Source organism: Neltuma alba, unplaced genomic scaffold (assembly GCF_004799145.2).
Source record: "Neltuma alba isolate B1F8T4 unplaced genomic scaffold, ASM479914v2 tig00002902_pilon, whole genome shotgun sequence".
Taxonomy (NCBI): domain Eukaryota; kingdom Viridiplantae; phylum Streptophyta; class Magnoliopsida; order Fabales; family Fabaceae; genus Neltuma; species Neltuma alba.
In genome coordinates, this window is record NW_021633064.1 from 33,816 (window position 1) to 47,321 (window position 13,506).

At 34.6% G+C, this 13,506-nt stretch overlaps 1 protein-coding gene across 1 annotated transcript; it reads right to left on the reverse strand.

The window, feature by feature from the left end:
- Positions 1-10,612: 10,612 nt before the first annotated feature.
- Positions 10,613-13,135, reverse strand: LOC114739739 (zinc finger BED domain-containing protein RICESLEEPER 2-like). Its single transcript, XM_028927819.1, has 3 exons — positions 10,954-13,135; positions 10,761-10,792; positions 10,613-10,633 (listed from the first exon to the last, which is right to left on the reverse strand). Exons 1-3 carry the CDS (start codon positions 13,133-13,135, stop codon positions 10,613-10,615), a joined length of 2,235 nt encoding a protein of 744 aa, XP_028783652.1.
- Between the last annotated feature and the right edge of the window lie 371 nt (positions 13,136-13,506).

Below are 13,506 nucleotides of genomic sequence, written 5' to 3' on the forward strand. Positions count from 1 at the left end.
ATATGTAGGTTCAATGAATATTGACTAATGATAATTTAAAGACAAGTTTGGTTATTCAAATCTTTTGTTCCTTGTTGTTTTCCCTTAATTTTCTCCTCATGTTGTCTCTTCTAGGATCCTAAATATGATCATGTTTAATATTTTTTTTCTTATATGCAGAGGGCAGACCACATTATTGTCATATTATAGTAATAAGTTAATATTTATCTAGTGGAAAGGTTTAATGGAAAGGTTTAATTTTAGAATATCTACAACAAGATCAGCAAAGTAAATATGTCACAAAGTTTTTTTTTTTAAAAAAAAAACAGAGTAAATACGTATTAATTTTTTTTTTAAAAAAAAAGTAGAATCAACCTGGACTGGTCCAGTAACCCGGTGGACCAAGTCCAACCCGGTCTTGGTCCCGGGTCTTACCAGACCGGACAAGACTACGGACCAAAAAGTCCAACCCGATCATTTTTCAGACCAGACTTCAGACAGGTACCAAACCCGGTCCAGTCCAGTCTTTGTGCAGCCCTACTTCCCGGTTCTTGATCCATGGGATTAATTATTATATAGATGGTGTTGCCTTCCTCTCACTTTTTTACGCGGATCGGACGCGTCGCGAAAAAGCAGAGGATACAAGATGGAAAGGGATTTGGATATACATGAGGTGATAGAAATTAAGGGAGGGAAGAATAGTCAAAGTAAATCGATCAAGTACAGATGATATCTAATTTTAAAACCGATCCCAATTTTTTTTAAAAAAATTTTAAAAGTTTTTTAGTTATTATTTTCTCATCAATGTTTCATAACTGATAAATAATACATTGCTTCCTTTAGACGCGATATGATATATATATATATATATATATATATATATAACGTGCGAAAGAAGATATATATTATATTACTTATAGCATAAGTTGAGTCCTAGTGATTCTTCTTGTTTTTGTTTTGTTTTGTTTTGTTTTGGAACAGGAAGGCAAAAGATCAACCGTTGTTCTCTCTATTTCCATCACTTCCAAAATAAACAAAACTTAGATATTTAATTTCATATTTCCATCATACTAAGCTAGTGGATCAAACTGGGATCTTTATGGTTGGGCTTCAAACGCGGTAACCATCCAACCCCAAAGCGATCCATTCAATATCTTCGATTAATAAGTTCTTTAGATGTAATAGTTAACAATAGTTTTTTCAAAAAATTTAAAAAATTACACTTTTACAACTTCACTAACATGATTACAAGTTAAATTAACAACTCTCACAGCACTATTAACAAAATCTTCATAGAAAAGTTGAAGTTTTTAATATCAGCTCTCTATGAAAGTTGTACAACAAAATTGTCCCATTTATTAAGCAATCACTATAACTACGAAAGTCATTAATATCATTATATGACTTGTTATTATTTTTATTAATGACTTGTTATTAGAGTTGTTAATAATATTATAAGAGTTGTTAATATCGTTATAGGACTTGCTACATGACTTGTTAACCGAGTTATTAGGTTACTAAAGTTGTAAAAATACCTTTTTTTCAATTTTTCAAATAACCTGTTATTAAATGTCATATCAAACTTATTAACAACATTCCACAACTTGTTAACCACATTACTAAATTTATAAAAAGTCACATTTTAAATTGCCTAAAAACTAATTATTAACAATTATACTGAACTTGTTAATAACATTAAATAACTTATTAGTCGCATTATTGGATTTAAAATAAATCCTCAACAAAATAGTTACCGACCGCCAAAGACTGGAGCTCTAATGCCCAATGACCACAAAGCTCTAGCAAGGATATTTGGGTTGTTTTTTGCCAAAAACAAAAGAATGATATTATTATTTCAGCCAATTTATATATCCCAATTTAGTCACCTATGTTTAAACTAAAACTGTGCTTATTTGGGTCACCATTTGAAGATTTCATCATTTAACTATCGTTTTTTTCATGTCTTGTTCCCTTCTTTTACTTGATAGCAAATGAAACAGAATAATTGTAAAGCTCAATAACATATAGACACATCAAAATAAGATATTGAAAAATACAAAACACTACTGAGTAAGTATACTATCGATCAACTAACTTATCGTGTAAACAAAACTATCCTCATATTTTCAGTTTTAAATTGTTCAATTAAAAATACTTTGAAGGACTGAGACGACTAATTTTCACTGTCTCAGCTAGCTGCATGAATTATGGCTTCACAGTCCACACAATTAAAAACAGATTTAAGTTTCTCAGAACGATCACTGATTCAAAACTGCGCTGTGATCTATATGATCCAGCTGGTGCTGATGCACATATCACAAACAACCTCGAGAGTCGAGAATCATAAATTCAAAGATCAAGTGTCCCGTTAGGGAAACAAGCTGTATTTATCTTTGCACATGGATATCCCATAAAAATGGCCACAATACCCACACTGTACCGTCAATAACACTGGTCACTATGGGTTGTTAATCATCATTTTAATATATCCCAGTTATGAAGGATAACCCAGAATGATTTGGATCAAGAAAGCAGAAGCAAGATGCTGGTTCGACTCGGGGATACATATGTAAATAAATAAAATAGTGACAGTCAATTGTCACACCCCAGAAATTTAGAGGTGACCGGTACAGAACATGAGAAAACTCACACTCCTTAAGTCTTAAAACAACTCATCAAACACTTGATATAATTATAATATGATTTCTAATATTACAATTAATGTAATAATCTCCACAATGTATCTATCAATTCTAAATCATATATATTTAAAAAGAACAACCATAAGGTTTTACATTAGTTTAGAAATCTTTCAAACAATGCTTCAACTCTTAGTGTATTAAACTCAGTGATAAGAAAGAGGAACAAGGTTAATTACACTATCTGAGGCCAAAAATAATTTATTGGTGAATAACATCCCATTAATAAGGTAAGAGAAACAAATGTTGAAAAAATAAATTATGCATATTTAATTCTATGAAATAAATGGTTTACCGTTGCTTCCAATTTCTGAGTAAACCACTAAAATATAAGAGAAAATATATAAAGCAGTTTTGATATCCAAAACTAATTAAGTAACTCATTTATAAAACCAAATCACAAAATAGTGTGAAAACCTCTTTTCAGTTGAGGATTGTAACAGAATGAGCAACAAGCGTGGACACACATTCTATGAGGGCAAGTAACCATCAACCATAGTCAAAACCACGAATACAAGCCCGGGAACAGTGCCCACGAATGTCAAGCTAGCCCGGTGTTAACCATAGCTCACCAATACAAGTGCAATCGAAGCCACGAATAAGAAGCGCGACCGAAGTCAAGAACAACAAGCACAGCCAAAGCCACAAATACAAGCGCGACCTAAGTCATGAATAATAAGGGAGCATGAGCTTAATCCTAGCACGCCAAGGGCTAACAGTAATGCTGTTAGCAACCAGCATTTTGTAGCCAGCCCTCTCAAAAACATTTCCAAGCATGCATGGCAGCATGGGATCAGTTTACCGTTAACAAATAGAAAGGATCTTTTTCTAATGATAAAATCTCAAAAGCAATACCTTATAACGAAAGATCCCAGCATGTAAGTTTTGAAATAACATGTCATAAACTTTTCTTTCGAAGTCCAGGTATGAATGTTAATCAAAAACAAAATATTGAGGAGGAAATATTCTCAAATAAAGTATGTCTTCCAAGAGCTAATCCAATAAATAAAAAGGAAAAATGATGAAAGTAAAAAAAATTTATGTGATAACCATTTGGTAAGAAAGTTGATAATCTAATTAAATTGGTAACAAGCAGTAAAAATATCATTTGTGAAAAATATTATGGGACACTGTTCACTCACTTGTTCCGCACCCAAAAGTACAACCTACTCCGACTAAACAGCTTCTGGCTCATATACACTCCTAATCTCCTAATGCCCCGAACAAAATCATTATTTTTCCTCTTTATGAACCTATTGAATTCATAATGTTATTCACGTCATCCAGGTCTTAATTTCAATAATAAATAATTCTTACACCATAAGTGATTCAATGTTACCATTAACATGCCCAAGTAAGCAAAACCAAGTTCTTCATAATTTATATAATATTTAATGATTCTCTCTCACTCAATCCATCAAACGCTTTATGGGCATTCAAAAATTAAATTATAAACAAATATCTTAATTCATGGGCTGCCATTCATGCACTCCCAAGCATTAATATCAATATAGTCTCCTTTCTCAATCCAATTTCTTCGCAAAGCTTATTTGAGTTCTTGATTTATCATCCAGCTTCATTCCATAACATCATAAAATTTCACTGCTTCCAACTTTATCTTTAAGCAAAATTTAAATGAAACTCCTTTGAAGACAATTGAAATTATGCTCCACCGTGAAAAGGCTATAAAAACATATACTCAAGTAGGCCTCTTTCATTTAAACATTTTATCAAATAATTTTAAGGGCATTCCAAGGCCAACACAAAGTAAATAACTTCTTTAAAATTTCCTACAAGAAAATCCCCCACTTTCTCTTATTTTCACACAGCAAATGGGGAAAAAAAAAGAAATGAATGACCAAAGCTTCAAATCACCTAGCACGCATCAACACAACTAGAAAAGAAGAAAGCTTTAACCGTACCACATCAGCGCACTTAGACAAGCAAGGATGAAGGCTGACGCTTTTAGCACACAACAGAGCAAGGAGGCAGACAGAAATTGAAGCAGTCAACAAGAGAGAAACATCAACAATCTGGGCAAGGCAGTAACAGAGGAGAAGAAAAAAATCAATGCTGAACAGGGGAGACAAAATAGTAAACGGAACCTTGAACGGCGGAGGAGTCGACAGCTGTGAACGCCGGTGATGACCAAGACAAATGAAGGTGAAGAACTGGAGCTGGACGACATTTGCAGTCCTTTTTAGAGTCTCGCAACTTCCCTCTTCACTGCTCCTCCCTCTCGCTCCAACTGGGATCCCCCCTCCAAAAAAACCTCTGATGCTCCGCTCCTCTCCTCTTCCTCCTCTTATGTTATTTTTTCCAAAAGGAGCATGTGAGAAATTTAGAGAGAGTATAAAAAGTTAAAAACAAAGTAAAACTCTCGTGATGATAAAACTGGGCTTGGACCAGGTACCCCATGATACCCAAAAAGCCTCCAATGCCACCCATTTATTAACTTCTCTTCGTTACCAAATTACCATTAATGGTAAAAGATGTTCATTATGCCCTCATTCACCAGGAAAAAAAAATGTTAATTAACTCATAAATATTATTATTTTTTTCCATTCATTTTTCTTCACTACTGTTTTTTTTCCCCACGGCTATTGCAAGGATATACAAATCTTGGGTTTAAAGTAATGCCGAACATGGATTACAAGGTTCAACAAATTTGAGTTTCCATGCTCGTAAATAAATCTGGCAGCGTATAAGAGTAAAACTAAAAGGAAAAAGACAGAAAAATGCTATCTTAACTTTATAATGACTAGAACATCTGCTAAATTTGCAAAATGCCATTTTGGTCACATGAGACCAAATTGGCATTATTATATCAAATGAAAAGACCAAATTGTCCTTTCTTTTAAATATTGTTTTTAAAGTATCACAACCCCACTGTCCGGCCGGTTGCCAGAGCTCCGACAACGGTAGTCACCGGAGCTTCGGCGACTAGCAGACAATTGGTCATCCGAGCTTTGTCAGTCAGAAAATTTTTTTTGGAAATTTTACAATTTCAGTATAACGGTTAACAACTTTTGTGACGCTATTAACAACTTCAATATAATTTTTAACAACAAGTTTTTTGAAAATTCAACAAGTTCCGGCGGCCAAAAATAAAGTTTTTGCAAATTTTTACAATTTCAGTATAACAGTTAACAACTTTTGTAACGCTATTAACAACTTCAGTATAGCGGTTAACAACAAGTTTTTTGAAAAATTCAACAAGCTCCGGTGTCCGGAAATAATTTTTTTGAAAATTTTTACAACTTCAGTATAACGGTTAACAATTTTTGTAACATTATTAACAACTCCAGTATAGTGGTTAACAACAGGTTTTTCGGAATATTCAAAAAATAATATTTTTACAACTTCAGTAATACCATTAACAAACTCAAAAACTCGTTGTTAACTATTATATCAAAGTTGTTAATAGATATACAAAAGTTGTTAACCATTATACTGAAATTGTAAAAATTTTCAAAAAAAAAATAGTTGTTAAAGTTATAAAAATGCCATTTTTTTTCGAATTTTTTAGAAAACCTGTTGTTAGATGCTATACTAAAGTTGTTGATACAGTTACAGAACTTATTAACGACATTATTAAAGTTGTAAAAATGTTACTTTTTGAAATTTTTTAAAAAACTTATTGTTAACTGTTATACTGAAGTTGTTAATAACATTATAAAAATCGTTAACCGTTATACTAAAATTATAAAAATTTTCAAAAAAAAATTGTTTCCAGTCGCCGAAGCTCTAGCGACCAATTGTTGAATTTTCCTAAAACCTGTTGTTAACCGTTATATTGAAGTTGCAAAAAATTTTCAAAAAAATTGTTTCCGGCCGTCGGAGCTCTGGCGACCAATTGTTGAATTTCTTCAAAAATCTATTGTTAACCGCTATACTAAAGTTGTTAATAGCATTATAAAAGTTGTTAACTGTTATACTGAAGTTGTAAAAATTTTCAAAAAAATGCTGGAGCTCCAGCGACCAATTGCTGAATTTCTCGAAAAACTTGTTGTTAATCGCTATATTGAAGTTGTTGATAGCGTTACAAAAATTGTTAACCATTATACTAAAGTTGTAAAAATTTTCAAAAAAATTATTTCCGGACACCAGAGCTTGTTGAATTTCCCAGGTTTTGTATTTAATTTTCTTGGATGGATTGTGTTTCAATTTTTCGAAAATCCTTTTCTCACTAAAAGGAAAAAGACATAAAAATCCTCCAAATGGACCCATACTAATTGTCGGTTTTTATACATCACCTTTGTTTTCGCGCGCGTGCTGTGCCTACTGACCCTCAGCTGCCCCCTTTTTTCTTTTTGATTTAATTCTCTCCCTCTTTCTAATAAAACTTCGTCCATTCACTTTATCTTTCTGTCTTATTTTCACATACTCACACACTCTCCCTCCCTCCCTCCCTTTTTATTTTTAATTTTATTTAATCTCTCATTTAAATAATAGTTCTGCTTTTCCAGAATTCTAAAATAATTATATAAAAATTTAAATTTTAAAATATGGTGGATACATACTTTGTATTTTACAACCTAACCTTTAAATTCCTTCTCGTCCTTTTAAAATTCCCTTCTTTTTTATGGTTTATTTTATGTTGACATGTGAACATTATTTAACCAAAAAAAGGACATGTGAAAATTATAAGCGGACTTTGATAAAGAGAGTCAGACTAAATAAAATATCCAGTTAGGTCTTTTTTAACTTCAATGACATACATTTGCTTATAATAACTTGTGTTTATAAAAGTATTTGTTTGTTTTTGTTCATTTTTTCAAAAAGTAATTCTTCTTGTACCAAAAAAGTGAATTTTCAAACCTGTTTTGCAGCTTCATTAATATTCACGGATGATAGCTTATGTTTAGAAAGCATTTTATTTTTTCTTATTTTTGATTAAATTGCTGAAACAATTATTTTAATAAACATAAAATTTAAAATAAAGATAATCTCTTAACTATTATTTTTTTCTAAAATATTTTTTATTTTAAAATAATTAATTAAAAGTTTTAGATGCAAAGCTTAGGGTGCAGATAGATTTTTCTAGATCCCCGTCAAGAGGAAAACATCTTCCTAGATGTGGCGTTCAACCCCACTTCCATTGATGTGTCCTGGGGGATCGCGTTCTTTCCAAGTTACTTGCAGACTCACTTAACTACCAATCAATCCATTGCTCCTTACAAAAGACCCAAGCATCTGCTTCATACGCCACCTTTCTTGTTCAGTCAACGAGCATCATTATATTCATGGCTCACCAAAACCCCCAGCATCATCTTCGTGATGATGATGATTCCCTGGATCCTCTCAAGCTCACAAAAATTTCTGCCATGAAGGATTTACCACATACTTCGTCAGCTCCTTCATCGCCGTTTCAGTTGCTCCGCCAGCCCCTCGCTCGCTTCGCTTCTCTTCCTGGTGGTTCTGAGCAGAACTTTTCTCAGCTTACGAAAGTTCTTAACGAAATGCTTCCTGTTTCTGATCCTCAAGTTGTTACCAAGGAGCCTGCAAAAGCATCACTTGGTACGGTTTCTTTTCACATTTCAATTTTTTCGTCTTGTCTCCTCATACCTCTTGCTATATATGGTTCTTCGCATGTATAAACAAAATCTAATCCTGGGTTGATTCTAACATAACCAACTTGCCCGAATTTGTATATATTATGCATGATCATTCAAGCATAATATGCTCAAACGGGTGATATTGGTGCCACAGAAACTCACCTCAGAGAGGCATGAGGATCGATGCACTTCCATTTCTCATATCAGTTCTGAGAGCAAAGGCATGAAGTAAAGTCTTTGGTCTTTATGAGGGATCGGGTAAGCATATATTTACAAACTACTACTTCCACTACTATTATTATTTTGAGGTACTGATACTTGGTAATGCTACAGGTTGCCAGGATTCTTTGAAGCGTATTTATTTCAAAGTGATGAGAGAAAAAGAGATGTATGCCATGCCACAGTCAGGATTCCTCCCTATTTTCTCCTTTCTCGCTCAATTTTTACTTCAAAGGATCTAGAAAACATCAGTGCAAGACACAGCTGTTCTCAGATAAAGCAAGGACTTTGACTGAAAGGCCTGCAAAAGGAGAATATGACAACTCAAGTCTCATCAGAACTGATCCTTTCTTTTGTCAGTTTACTATAATATCCTCACCGCTGTTCTGTACCTCTAATTAGTTCTTTATTCTTGGAAGCATTTGCATGTACAGGATCCAAGTTGAAGGATGAAGAGCAAGCTGGTGGAGATGTTAATGCTGCCGTAATCAATTCTAATCACTCCCGTAGTTTGTCCTCAACAAGATCTATCACAAACAGTTCTGGCGATGTTTTTACTACTCCAAATCCTTCTGTTTCTCCCGAAATCTCAGTCCAGCAAACTAATTCTTCGAGCCTAATGATACTTTCATTAATATGCCTGTGACCCATCCTCCTGCGTCATCACCGCACGAACACAACAAACTGGGCTTCATAGTTTTTCCTGTTGAACTTCTAAATGCTATAATCAGTCTTGCTGTTTCATCAAAGGAAAAAGATAACCAGGTTCTGATTTATGCTGCGGTGGGTTGTTCTACACTGGCGTTCTCCATTTCTTCAACTGCTCTTGTGCTGCATAAGAAAAGGCCTCCGATGGCGAAGAAGATGCAAAAGGCTGCGTTTCTGATCGGCACGTTTGGATTCTTGGGAATGATGGGCATGCTTTTGCCTTCAAGCATCAGTTGGTGGTTCACTCTCTCAGCCTTCCTTGTTTGCGTGCTGATGTTTGCCGTTGCAAATTTGATTGGGCCACAGGAACCTGGGTGAACTCGAACGAGTCACTTCACATGTTGCGAGTGACTATTGTCGTTGCCCTTGTCCATGCGCTACCAAAAAACATGTGACGTGCATGTGGGTCTTTCTTGGTTCTTGTCTCAGTGTGGGTTTCGTGGAGAACGCTACTTTATGAAGTCTCAAGCAAAGAAGACAATTAAAAAACAAGTCTTAGAGGTTATCATTTTCACGATAGAATTTATTATTATAGACTGTTCAAATTGTTATTGGGACTTTTTAATAATTATATCTCTTCTATGGACTTTGATTGTAATTCTCCGTTATAAATAATGCAAAGTGACGTGCATATGGACAAAAAGTGATGTCTCCATTGTTCCCTTGATCTCTTGTGATGCATCATTCTTTCATCTTTCTTTCTTTGTTTTGTTTTGTTTTTTTTTTTTTTAATTTTTCCCCCCAGAAAATGACTTATAGGACCACTGAAAGGTAGGGCTGCACAAAGACTGGACTGGACCGGGTTTGGTACCTGTCTGAAGTCTGGTCTGAAAAATGATCGGGTTGGACTTTTTGGTCCGTAGTCTTGTCCGGTCCAGTAAGACCCGGGACCAAGACCGGGTTGGACTTGGTCCACCGGGTTACTGGACCAGTCCAGGTTGATTCTACTTTTTTTTAAAAAAAAAATTAATACGTATTTACTCTGTTTTTTTTTAAAAAAAAAAACCTTTGTGACATATTTACTTTGCTGATCTTGTTGTAGATATTCTAAAATTAAACCTTTCCATTAAACCTTTCCACTAGATAAATATTAACTTATTACTATAATATGACAATAATGTGGTCTGCCCTCTGCATATAAGAAAAAAATATTAAACATGATCATATTCAGGATCCTAGAAGAGACAACATGAGGAGAAAATTAAGGGAAAACAACAAGGAACAAAAGATTTGAATAACCAAACTTGTCTTTAAATTATCATTAGTCAATATTCATTGAACCTACATATCAAAATATGTCCTTAACCTGTAGGAGTTAAAAGGTCCGTTGCCTGTACAAAAATCAAGGTGAGTCAAGCTATACACCAATCCTAATTAGCTGGACAAGCCATTCATACAAAGTCACTGTCAAGCACTAATTATCATCAGCCAACTATATGGTAATTTTAACTAACTAACCAAAAGATCAACCTGCACAATTAAACCAGTCAAAAAAATCCAGCCATGTAGTCAAAAAACAAACTATCACCATCAAGCAACCAAAAGACTTTATAGTCTAAGTCCAAAATATCTGAAACTGAAATGCTGAAAGTCATACATCCTCTCCAACATCAGTAACACTGGAATAATCTGAAAAGTATATAAAACATAAGTAGTCAATGACATTACAATAGTCATGGTAAAAATATGACATTACAATACAACATACACTAAAAAATGATTACAAACAACTGAAATTTATTTGAGCATTTATATAAAATATAAATAATCAATGGTATCACAACACATACCAGTCTTCACCACACCCTCTGTTTCCTGAAAGTTATCAAACTCTTGAAGCATGGATGTAAATTCAGAGAGAGATCTCCCGGGGAGTAGCCAATTTTGGGCACAGATAAGTGCTTCAGTCATTGTTGGTGATAGTGAACTCCTATAAGAGTCCACTATACGTCCTCCAGTGCTAAAGGCTGATTCAGAGGCCACTGTAGACACTGGCACAGCCAAGATATCACGTGCCATCCTAGAAAGTATTTTATATTTACTAGAATTGACTCTCCACCATGCTAATATATCAAAATCATCATCAACAGGGGTATCATCGGCTGAAGAAGATGAAAGATATCTATCTAATTCAGATTGTGGGTCTGAGGAGCTTTTTTCTTTCTGGGATGCCAACCATCTGCGACCTGGATCTCTACTGCCTTGGCCTTGTAGCATCGTTGATGTTGATGATCTTGGGGGTACAGAAGAAACATTGCTTGAAGTACTACTAGTTGCTTGCCCCACAGAATACTCATCAAACATGCGATACAAAACATCTCTAATCTTAATTTTCATGGCCATGCAAACTTCCACATCATGAAAAAGATGATCAAAAATATGATATACATAAGCAAGCTTGTAGCGAGGATCCAAAATCACAGCAACAATGAGCAAAGGATTCATGTTCTCTGTTTGACCCCAATATTTTTCATATTTACTTCTCATGCTAAGGGACATCTCCATAAGTAAAGGATCGGCATTCACAATGTTCTCTTCCAACAACTCATGAATTAGAGCAATTTGGTGGAAACAAGTGTTAGAAGTGACATCTAGTGAACTTGAAAACATTAGAGTTATGTCATAGAACACCTTCAAGAATTTAAGAAACATTCTTGCCTTATTCCAATCACTAGCTTTAGGAGGGCCTTCATTCCTGGAACCTCTAGCAAAGTATGCCTCATAATCATCATCTTCATCTTCCAACCGTTCAAAAGCCTTTTGAAATTTCAAAGCAGATTCCAACATCAAATATGTTGAATTCCACCGAGTATTAACATCAAGACAAACAAGGCTGGTGGTGTCCACTTTCTCTAATTCAGCAATATTCTTGAACTTTTGGAGACGAGCTGGAGAAGAACGAACATATTTAACTGCATTGCGGATTGAATCAAAGCTGTTCTTTAACTCCTTTAACCCATCATTAACCACCAAGTTAAGTATATGTGCAGAACATCTAAGATGAAGGTAGTCACCTCCACAAATCATGCCTTTCCAATTCTTAAGCCGCTTTTTCAGATATGACAAGGCAGTATCATTAGATGATGCATTGTCCATGGTTATGGTAAACACCTTCTCTATTCCCCACTCTAATAGGCACTTCTCAATGGTCTTCCCTATTGTATCGCCCCTATGATTTTCAATCATGCAGAAATTCAATATCCTCTTATGCAACTTCCAATCAGGATCAATAAAATGACAAGTCAAACACAAATAACTAAAGTTTTGAGTGGATGTCCAGCAATCAGTTGTTAAAGAAACACGATGTGCAGACTTTTTCAACACCTCTTTCAAGATCTTGATTTCTCCAAGGTATAGTTGCCAGCAATCTCTAGCAACTGTTGTCCGGGATGGAATTCGAAATCTTGGTTCTAGCTCTTTGACAAAAGTTCTAAACCCATGCTTCTCAACGATCCTAAATGGCATCTCATCACAAATAACAAATTCAGCCAATGCCCTTCTACATCGTTTTTGATTAAAAACGTGAGAGACTAAGCTTCCCCTTTGCCCACTTGGTGTCACATAGTTCAACATTGATTGCTTTGGTATTGTGTCAGCCCTGTTTGGGTTCTTGTTACATTTTGGAAAATGCCTCTTCAAAGATGTTGTGCCATGCTTATTTGGGTCACAAGCATAAATTGCATGACAATATTTGCAAGCAGCCTTAACTTCTCCATTTGTTTCTTCTAAAGGTAACTTCACAAAATGCTCCCAAACTTGTGATTTTGTGCTTTTCTTCTCAGGCTCTTTTCTCTTTCTACTCACATTGTCTCCACCTTCATCTTGTGTAATATTAGAAACAGGATCAGTAGTAGTAGTAGGAGGAGGAGGTACTGGTTCATCAGGAGGGGGCATTTCAGTTTCACCAATCCCCACTAATTGTGTTTGTGTAGACAAGGATTGATCAGTACTAGCTGAAGTTTCATCCACCATTTCTAACATGCAAAATAAATAATCATGCATTAAAGATTGAACATATAAGATAATACAACTGGAAGATAATAAAAGTAAGCATATATATCATAACAGGAAGGTCAAAGTAAACTTTGATTGAATAAATGTCTAATAAATATATATATATATTCAAAGATAGTTGGTGATAATTTGTAAGGATTGTTGAACATCGAACAAGGACAACCCATTGACTAAAGAGGACGAAGAATTAGGCAATTAGCTATATAGTGAGAGGCATTCAGCAGGCACTTATATGAAGATAGCATAGACGGGTAAACATACAGGACCATAATATCATTAAAACTTGCCCTATTGGTGTTCCAAGACCAATGATATGTAGTACTTACTGG

Bases quoted from the DNA above. Each gene is read 5' to 3' on its own strand.
- LOC114739739 (XM_028927819.1), bottom strand. From the start codon at position 13,135: ATGGTGGATGAAACTTCAGCTAGTACTGATCAATCCTTGTCTACACAA. The intron at 10,793-10,953 runs GTATGTGTTGTG...TATACTTTTCAG, and splicing joins AGAGGGTGTGGTGAAGACTG to ATTATTCCAGTGTTACTGAT. The intron at 10,634-10,760 runs GTATGACTTTCA...TTAATTGTGCAG, and splicing joins TTACTGATGTTGGAGAGGAT to GTTGATCTTTTGGTTAGTTA.